This window comes from Poecile atricapillus, chromosome 35, assembly GCF_030490865.1.
Source record: "Poecile atricapillus isolate bPoeAtr1 chromosome 35, bPoeAtr1.hap1, whole genome shotgun sequence".
In the NCBI taxonomy this organism is placed as follows: domain Eukaryota; kingdom Metazoa; phylum Chordata; class Aves; order Passeriformes; family Paridae; genus Poecile; species Poecile atricapillus.
This window is the reverse complement of record NC_081283.1, coordinates 3127639-3137716: the sequence shown is the minus strand read 5'-3', so window position 1 is coordinate 3137716 and position 10078 is coordinate 3127639. Positions and strand designations below refer to the sequence as shown.

Genomic DNA, 10078 nt, shown 5'->3' with positions numbered 1-10078 from the left:
TTTTAAAAAAAAAAAAAAATTCCGGCAGGCGGTGGAGGGAGAGAAAATAGAATTGAGGGTGAAAGGGGAAATAAATGTAGGGAGAGGAAGGGGAGGAGGGAGAGGGGGGATAAAGAGGGAGAAATTGAGGGGGGAGAGAGGAGTTGGTGGAGGGGGGATTGAGGAGAAAATAGAGGGGGGAAAAGAGGAGAAAAGAGGAAAAAAGAGGAGGAAAAAATAGAGGGAAAATTAGAGGGGAAAATAGAAGAAATCGAGGGAATTGAGGAAAAAACAGAGGGAAAAATAGAGGGGAAAATAGATGGAGGAATAGATGAGAAATAGAGGGAAATAGAGGAGAAAATAGGGGAAATAGAGGAGAAAATAGAGAAAAATAGAAGAAAATTGAGGAGAAAATAGAGAAAAATAGAAGAAAACAGAGGAGAAAATAGAGGAGAAAATAGAAGAGAATAGAGAAGAAAAGAGAGGAAAATAGAGAAGAAAAGAGAGGAAAATAGAGAAGAAAAGAGAGGAAAATAGAGAAGAAAAGAGAGGAAAAAGACAGAGGAAAGAAACAGAAAAGGAAAGAACTGGAGGGAAAAAACTCAAACGCATAAACCGAGAAAAAAAAAAACAGAAAAAAAAAATCCCAACAAAACAACAAAAAAAACCAACAAACCCAGGAAACAAAAACCAACAAAAGGACCAAAAAAACCCGGAAAAAAACCGCCAAAAAAAGCGGAAAAATAAAGAAAATAAAAGCAAATAAAGCAAAGGGAAGAGGAGGAAGGACAGCGAGGGCTCAGCCATGAATTCCTACTTCACCAACCCGTCCTTGTCGTGCCACCTCGGCGGCGCCCAGGAGGTTTTGCCCAACGTGGCGCTCAACTCCAGCTACGACCCCGTGCGGCATTTCGGCAACTACGGCGCGGCCGTGGCTCAGAACCGCATCTACTCCTCGCCTTTCTACTCGCCCCAGGACAACCCGGTGGTGTTCGGCTCGGGCCGCTCGCCCTACGAGTACGGCTCGAACGCCTTTTACCAGGACAAGGAGGTGCTGAGCAGCTGCCGCCAGAGCTCGCTCGGGGGGCACGGGACCCCCAATTCCATCGCGCAGGATTTCGCCAGCGAGCAGAGCCGGGGCGCGGCGGGGCAGGAGCAGAAATCCGGCATCCAGATTTACCCCTGGATGCAGAGGATGAACTCGCACAGTGGTAAGTTTTATTTTTTTATGGCTGGAGGGGAGATAAATTAAATAAACTTCGCGGTCTTTACGACCTTCCCCTCCTTTCCTCCCCGCGGAACGAGTTTTTATGGGGCCATAAAAACAATAATTTCGCGCTGTTTCGGCGGCTGACGGGGCCCCCTCTTCTTCTTCTCCTTCTCCTTCTGCTTTTTTTTATTCGGTGGAGTTCGGGTCTGGCTCGTTAGGATCGGTTCTAATTAAAAGCTTTCGCCCGGCGGTGAAATATCGGCGCTCGTAAAATCAGATTAAATAATAAAATGGGGATAAAAGAGCGCTGCGGAGGGGAGGTGAGCGAGGAAAGGGAACGCGAGCGGGGTTTGGCAGCCAGGAATGAACTTTGTGAGGGTTTTTTAGGGTTTTTTAGGGGTTTTTTAAGGGTTTTTTTTAGGGGTTTTTAGGGTTTTTTAGGGTTTGGAGCTGGCACGAGCAGGGGCCGGGGGGAAGCCGCCCCTTCCTCGCCGTCCCCTTCTCCCCCAGATCCGTGGGATGCAGGGAAAATCTGGGCTAAAATCCCGCAAAATCTGGGTTAAAATCCACAAAATCTGGGTTAAAACCCTGCAAATCTGGGCTAAAGCCCTGAAAATCTGGGTTAAAGCCCTGAATTTCTGGGTTAAAACCCCCAAACCCCTGGTTAAAACCCTCAAAACCTGGGTTAAAGCCCTCAAAATCTGGGTTAAAAGCTTCAAAGTCTGGGTTTAAAACCTCAAAGTTTGGGGTACAACCTTCAAAACCTGGGCTAAAACCCCACAAAATCTGGGTTAAAACCCTCAAAAGCTGCGTTTAAACCCCAAAACCCGGCCTAAACCCCTCCAAATCTGAGCTGCAACCCTCAAAACCTGGCCTAAAATCCGGCAAAGCCCAGGCTAAAACCCTCGAATCTCGGCCTAAAACCTCTCAAAATTCAGGCTAAACCCCCTCAAAACCCGGCCTAAAACCCCTCAAAACCCGGCCTAAAACCCCTCAAAACCCGGGCTGAAGCCCTGAATTTGGTGCTGAGCCCTTAAATTCGGTTCTGAACCCCCTAAATTCGGTGCTGGATCCTTCATTTTGAGGCTGAACCCTTAAATTTGGTGCTGAGCCTCCTGAATTTAGGACTGAACCCTTAAATTTGGTGCTGAATCCCCTGAATTCGGTTCTGAACCCCCCGAACTCGGCGCTGAACCCGCTGAATCTGAGCCTGAGCTCCCTAAATTCCGTCCTAAAACCCCTAAATTCTGTCCTAAACCCTCTGAATTGTTCTGAGCCCCCTAAATTCCGTCCTAAACCCCCTAAATTCCATCCTGACCCCTCTAAGTTCTGTCCTAAACCCCCTCAATTCTGTTCCGAACCCCCTAAATCCCCTCGTGACCCCCCTAAATCCCCTCGTGAGCCCCCTAAATCCCCTCCTGACCTCCTAAATCACCTTTTCACCCCCCTAAATCCCCTCTTCACCCCCTAAATCCCCTCTTCACCCCCTAAATCCCCTCCTGAACCCCCTTAAACCCCCTCCTGAACCCCCTAAATCCCCTCCTCACCCCCTAAACCCCCTCCTGAACCCCCTAAATCCCCTCCTCACCCCCTTAAATCCCCTCCTCACCCCCTAAATCCCCTCGTGACCCCCCTAAATCCCCTCTTCACCCCCCTTAATCCTCTCCTCACCCCCTAAATCACGTCTTCACACCCTAAATCCCCTCCTGAACCCCCTAAATCCCCTCCTCACCCCCTAAATCCCCTCCTCACCCCTTAAATCCCCTCCTCACCCCCTTGAGTCCCCTCCTGAACCCCCTAAACCCCCTCCTGAACCCCCTAAACCCCCTCCTGAACCCCCCTCAATCCCCTCCTCACCCCCACAAATCCCCTCTTCACCCCCTCAATCCCTCCCCGCACCCCAAACTCCGCTCTCCCCTCCCCAACAGAAAACACAAACGCTGAAATTGGGATTTTTTATTGATTTCCGCGGGGCCGAGCAGGGGAAGGGCAGGAGGGGAAGGGGAAAAGGGGAAGGGCAGAAGGGGAAAGGAAGGAGGGGAAGGGAAGGAAGGGAAGGGAAGGAAGGAAAAGCAGGAGGGGAAGGGAAGGAGGAGAAGGAAAAGGCAGGAGAGGAAGGGAAGGAGGGGCAGGAAAAGCAGGAGGGGAAGGGAAGGACAGCAGGGGAAGGGCAGAAGGGGAAGGGAAGGGAAGGAAAAGGCAGGAGGGGAAGGAAGGGAAGGGCAGGAGGGGAAGGAAAAGCAGGAGGGGAAGGGAAGGAGGGGAAGGGCAGGAGGAGAAGGAAAAGCAGGAGGAGAAGGGAAGGAGAGGAAGGGCAGGAGGGGCAGGGAAGGAAAAGCAGGAGAAGGAAAAGCAGGAAGAGAAGGGAATGAAAAGCAGGAGGGGAGGGGAGGGGAGGGGAAGGGCAGCAGGGGAGGGGAAGGGCAGCAGGGGCAGGGCCGGGCCGGAGGAGAAGGAAAAGCAGGAGGAGAAGGAAAAGCAGGAGGGGAGGGGAGGGGAAGGAGGAGAAGGAAAAGCAGGAGGAGAAGGAAAAGCAGGAGGAGAAGGAAAAGCAGGAGGAGAAGGGAAGGAAAAGCAGGAGGTTCGGGGAAGGGCAGCAGGGGCAGGGCCGGGCAGGAGGAGAAGGAAAAGCAGGAGGAGAAGGGAAGGAAGGGCAGCAGGTTCGGGGAAGGGCAGCAGGGGCAGGGCCGGGCGGAGGCCGCCGCTCCCTGACGGGTTTTAGTCTGTTTTGTCTCGGCTTCTTTAGGGGTCGGCTACGGGGCCGACCGCCGGCGGGGCCGCCAGATTTATTCCCGGTACCAGACGCTGGAGCTGGAGAAGGAATTTCACTTTAACCGGTACCTGACCCGGCGGCGCCGCATCGAGATCGCCAACGCGCTCTGCCTCACCGAGAGGCAAATCAAGATCTGGTTCCAGAACCGCCGCATGAAGTGGAAAAAGGAGACGAACCTCAGCTCCACGCTGGCCGGAGGAGGAGGAGGAGGAGGAGGAGGAGGAGGAGGAGGAGGAGGAGGAGGAGGAGGAGGAGGAGGGGGAGCGGCGGCCGCCGACAGCTTGGCCAAGGAGGAGAAGCGCGATGAGGCAGAGGACGAGAAGAAGGAGTGACACCTCCGGCTTTTCCAATTTTTTTTCCCCCTTTTTCCTCCATTTCCATCATTTTTTTTTATCCCTCCCACTTTATATTTTTATTTTTCCCGTCCCTTTTTCCAATTTTTCTCCTCTATTTTTTTTCCCGTCCCTTTTCCAATTTTTCTCCTCTATTTTTTCCCCGTCCCTTTTTCAGTTTTTCTCCTCTATTTTTTTCCCCGTCCCTTTTTAAATTTTTCTCCTCTATATTTTTTTCCCCGTCCCTTTTTAAATTTTTCTCCTCTATATTTTTTTTTTATTTTACCCGTCCTTTATTTAAATTTTTCCTCCTACTTTATATTTTTTTTACCCGTCCCTTTCTTAATTTTTTCTCCCTCTATATTTTTATTTTTCCCGTCCCTTCTTTCAATTTTTCTCCCTCTATATTTTCATTTTCCCGTCCCTTTCTTAATTTTTTCTCCCTCTATATTTTCATTTTCCCGTCCCTTTTTAAAATTTTTCTCCCTCTATATTTTTATTTTTCCCGTCCCTTTTTAAAATTTTTCTCCCTCTATACTTTATTTTTATACCCGTCCCTTCTTTCAATTTTTCTCCCTCTATATTTTTATTTTACCCGTCCCTTCTTTCAATTTTTCTCCCATTTTATATTTTTTATTTTACCCGTCCCTTCTTTCAATTTTTCTCCCTCCTCGCCCCCCTATTTAAAACAAAAATATGGGGGAAAAAAAATTATATATATATGGAAAAACAAATATATATATATATGGGAAAAATGGCAGAAAAATGTCTTGGGAAGGAAAATAAAACCCAAAAAAGGTCAGAGGGGAGGGCGAAAGGGGAAAAAAAGGAGAATTAATTAATGAGGAGAAATTAACGAGCGGGGAGAAATGGATTAATGAGGGGGAATTAATGGAGGGGGGGAAATGAAGGGATGGGGAGAAATTAATTAATGAGTGAGGAGAAATTAATGAGAAATTAATCCCCTCCCCTCCCCCCCCCCAAATCTTCATCCTCTCATCATCATCCTCCCCTCCCCCCCCACCCCGGACCCGCCCCCAAAAATGGGGAAAATCGGGAAAAATGGGGAAAAACGGGAAAAACCGGGAAAAACCGGGAAAAACCGGGAAAAACGGGGAAAAATGGGGAAAAACCGGTAAAAATCGGGGAAAAATGGGGAAAAACCGGGAAAAACCGGGAAAAAAACCGGGGAAAAAAAACCGGGAAAAAACCCCGGAAAATTCGGGGAAAACCGGGAAAAACCGGGAAAAAAACCGGGAAAAACCGGGAAAAACCGGGAAAAACCGGGAAAAAACCCGGGAAAAACTGGGAAAACCCGGGAAAAATCTGGGTGTTCCCACCCCCCTCTTGTGTCCCCCCAAACCTCAGCGATTTTTCCTCTGCCCGGTGAGAGAAAAAATCCGATTTTCCCGGAGAAAACGCCGCGAAAAAAGCGCTTTTTGGGCCAGAATTTGCATTTTTTTTTTGTCTTTTCTCGTATTTAAAGCAGCTGCCCGGGCTCGTCTCCGCATCCACAAACTGTGACGGTTTCTGTGTGAATATTTTATTCTGTGTTCGTGGTTATCTGTATTTATATTTATGTTTTAGCGCTGTAATGTTGGGGAAAAAAAGGGATTAAAAAAAAATTGTTAAAAAAAATTATTAAAAAAAATTATTAAAAAAAATACAGAAAAAAATTACAGAAAAAAATACAGAAAAAAAATGACCAAAAAATTGCGGAAAAAAATAAATTACGGAAAAAAATGCGGAAAAAAATAAATTACAGAACAAAATGCGGAAAAATGGCAGAAAAAATAAATTACAGAAAAAAAATTGCAGAAAAAATTGCAGAAAAAATTGCAGAAAAATTACAAAAAATGACGAAAAAAGGACAAAAAAAGGACAAAAAAATGAACAAAAAAAGACCAAAAAAAGACCAAAATATGACCAAAAAAAGACAAAAAAATGACAAAAAAAAAGTCAAAAAATGACAAAAAAAATCACAAAAAATGACAAAAAAAAGACAAAAAATAATAAAAGAAAAAAGCAAAGAATGGAGTTCATAGAGGTAGAGAAAGAGATTAAAAATTAAAAAAAAATGTGAAAAAAAATTAAAATAAATGAAATTGGGGAAAAAAAAAATAATTCTTGTGTTAAAGCCTGTGATGTATAAAAAGCCCGAGTCCCGAGTGGACTTTTCTGTCGAGTATTTAAATGAAAATAAAATCGGAATATTATTTTTGAAAGTTGCCCCCGCGGCCTCTGAGCTTCAGTGGGAAAAGCAAAATAAAAAAATTCATTTTTTATTCCCCAAAAATCGCCTCCCCCTCCCCCTCCCCCGGTGTCGATTTTCCCTCCCCAAAAAAAACCCCAAAAATGGGAAAAAAAAGGGAAAAAAAAAAATTAATAAAAGTGGGAGGGGAGAAAAATGAAGGAGGAAAAATGGGGGGAAAAATGCGATTTTTGCTTTGTCTCCTTTAGTTTTGTGTAATTGTTCGGGAATTTCCATGATTAAACAAAACAAAATGTGGATTTCCAAAGATTTCCTTATTTCCCCTCCTTTTGGATTTCTTTTGGATTTCTCGCGGTGAAAGGTTGGGCTTCTCTTTGGTGATTTGTGATTTCTTGGTGATTTATTGCTGATGGGTTTATTTATTATTAATTAATTAATGGCGTTTTTAGGGGGGTTGGGTTAATTTGTGGCAGGAGATTTTTCCCATCTCTTTTTTCCGTCGCTTTTATCCCAAAAAAAAAAACCTCTCCGGGGATGGGGGAGGGAAAAAAAAAATTTTTAATCATTTAAAATAATTTATTATCATTTTTAAATCATTTTTTATCATTTTAAATAATTTTTAAATCATTTAAAAATAATTTATTATCATTTTTAAACCATTTTTTATCGTTTTTTATCATTTTTAAATCATTTTTAAATCATTTAAAAATCATTTTTAAAATAATTTTTAACCATTTTTTATCATTTTAAATAATTTTTAAATAATTTATAATCATTTTTAAATAATTTATAATCATTTTTAAATAATTTTTTATAATTTTTTAACCATTTTTTATCACTTTAAATAAATTAAAAATAATTTTAAAATAATTTTAAAATAATTTTAAAATAATTTTTTATCGTTTTAAATAATTTGAAAATAATTTTAAACCATTTTTATAATTTTAAATAATTTTAAAATAATTTAAAAATAATTTTAAAATCATTTTTTATCATTTTAAACCATTTCTTATCATTTTAAGTAATTTTAAAATAACGTTAAAATAATTTAAAAATCATTTTTTATCACTTTAATAATTTTAAAATAATTTCAAATAATTTTTTATCATTTTTTATCCGAAACCTCACCCTTGAGGAGATCGGGAATTGTGGATTTTTGGGTTAAAAAGCCGCGATTTTCTCCTTTTTGTGGCGTTTTGGAGAATTTCTGGGAATTCCAGAAATCCCTGGAAAGAAAAAGAAAAAGAAATAAAATTAATTCATTTTTATTTAAATTTATTTCAATTTTATTTTGAAGGGAATGGGGGGATTTGGGGGAAAAGAGGAAATTCTGGTAAAAAAAGGAAATCGCTGATTTTAGCAAGGGAATCCTCAGTAAAAAATGGAAATAATGGGAAAAAAGGGGAAAAAAGAGATTAAAAAAAGAGAAATTGATAAAAAAAGGGAAAATAACCCTAAAGAAAGGGGAATAATCCTTAAAAAAAGGAGAATAATCGTAAAAAGGGGAAATAATCCTAAAAGAAAGGAAAATAATCATTAAAAAAATGAAAATAATCCTTAAAAAAATAAAAATAATCCTTAAAAAGGAAAATAATCCTTAAAAAAAAGGAAAATAATCCTTAAAAAAAAGGAAAATAATCATTAAAAAAAGGAAAATAATCATTAAAAAAATGAAAATAATCCTAAAAAAATGAAAATAATCCTTAAAAAGGAAAATAATCCTTAAAAAAAAGGAAAATAATCATTAAAAAAAGGAAAATAATCATTAAAAAAATGAAAATAATCCTAAAAAAATGAAAATAATCCTAAAAAAATGAAAATAATCCTTAAAAAAATGAAAATAATCCTAAAAAAATGAAAATAATCCTTAAAAAGGAAAATAATCCTTAAAGAAAGGAAAATAATTTTAAAAAAGGGGGAAATAATCCTAAAAAAAAGGAAAATAATCCTTAAAAATAGAAAATAATCTTTAAAAAATAAAATAATCCTAAAAAAAGGGAAAATAATTGTAAAAAGTGGGGAATAGTCCTAAAAAAAAGAAAATAATCCTTAAAAATAGAAAATAATCCTTATAAAATAGAAAATAATCCTTAAAAAATGAAAATAATCTGTAAAAAATAAAATAATCCTAAAAAAAGGAAAATAATTTTTAAAAAGGGGGAATAATCCTAAAAAAAAGGAAAATAATCTTAAAAAAGGGGAATAATACTAAAAAAAGGAAATTAATCCTAAAAAAATAAGGAAAATAATTTTTAAAAAGGAGGAATAATCCTAAAAAAAAGGAAAATAATCCTAAAAAAAGGGGAATAATCCTAAAAAAGGGAATCCGGGAAGGTTTTTCCCCCTCCCATCCTTTGCTCCTCTCCCGGTTGGAATTTGGGCCAAAATCCGCCAGAAAAAACAAAAAAAAAAGAGAAAAAAATAAAATCCCAAAAATCTCCGGGAAGGAGAAGCGGGAAAAGGCGAAATTCCCCAAAAAAACCGGGATCAATCCCAAAAAAAACCCGGGATCAATCCCAAAAAAACCCGGGATCAATCCTCCCAAAAAACCCGGGATCAATCCCAAAAAAAACGGGATCAATCCCAAAAAAAACCGGGATCAATCCCAAAAAAAATCGGGATCAATCCCAAAAAAAACCGGGATCAATCCCAAAAAAACCGGGAAGGAGGCGAGGAGCGAACCCGGGGCAGCAAAAAATTGGGGGAAAAGAGGAAAAAAAGGGAAAAAAAAAATTCCGAGGAAAAAAAATCAAATTGTTGGGAATGGGAAATTTGGGAATCCCAAAAAATGGGAAAAGGGGAAAAAAAAATGAGATTTTATTGATTTTTGGGGTTTTTGTTGAGGGAGAAAAAGGTTGGGAAGAGGAGGGGGGGGAAAAATGGGAAAAAAGGGGAAAAAAGGAGAAAAAATAGAAATAAAAGGGGAAAAAAAAGAGGAAAAAATAGAAATAAATGGGAAAAAAGGGAAAAAATAGAAATAAAAGGGAAAAAAAGGAAAAAATAGAAATAAAAGGGGAAAAAAGAGGAAAAAATAGAAATAAAAGGGAAGAAAAAGGGAGAAAAAGGGAAAAGAAGGAAAGAGAATAAAATAAAATAAAATAAAATAAAATAAAATAAAATAAAATAAAATAAAATAAAATAAAATAAAATAAAATAAAATAAAATAAAATAAAATAAAATAAAATAAAATAAAATAAAATAAAATAAAATAATAAAATAGCTGATTAAAAATCAGGAGATAAATGTTAAAAAATCCAGAACTTGGGGGAAAAAAAGGAAAAACTTGGGAAAATGAGAAATAATCTGGAAAAATCGAGAAATAAATTGGGGAAAAGCAGGAATAACTGGGAAAAATCAGGAATAACTGGGAAAAGGCCGGAATAAATTGGGGAAAGGTGGGAATACTTGGGAAAAAGCAGGAATAATTGGGAAAAAGCAGGAATAATTGGGAAAAAGCAGGAATAATTGGGAAAAATCAGGAATAACTGGGAAAAGGCCGGAATAAATTGGGAAAAATCAGGAATATTTGGGAAAAAGCTGGAATATTTGGGAAAAAGCAGGAATATTTGGGA

At 39.5% G+C, this 10078-nt stretch overlaps 1 protein-coding gene across 2 annotated transcripts; it reads left to right on the top strand.

Moving 5' to 3' along the window:
* The first annotated feature begins 206 nt into the window (after positions 1–206).
* HOXC6 (homeobox C6) lies at positions 207–4705 on the top strand. Of its 2 annotated transcripts, none has more exons than XM_058861162.1 (2): positions 207–1190; positions 3912–4705. In XM_058861162.1, exons 1-2 carry the CDS (start codon positions 785–787, stop codon positions 4292–4294), a joined length of 789 nt encoding a protein of 262 aa, XP_058717145.1. In that variant the 5' UTR covers positions 207–784; the 3' UTR covers positions 4295–4705. The 2 variants fall into 2 exon arrangements, with proteins under 2 accessions (XP_058717145.1, XP_058717146.1); XM_058861163.1 differs by having other exon boundaries at positions 3936–4703.
* Positions 4706–10078: the final 5373 nt, after the last annotated feature.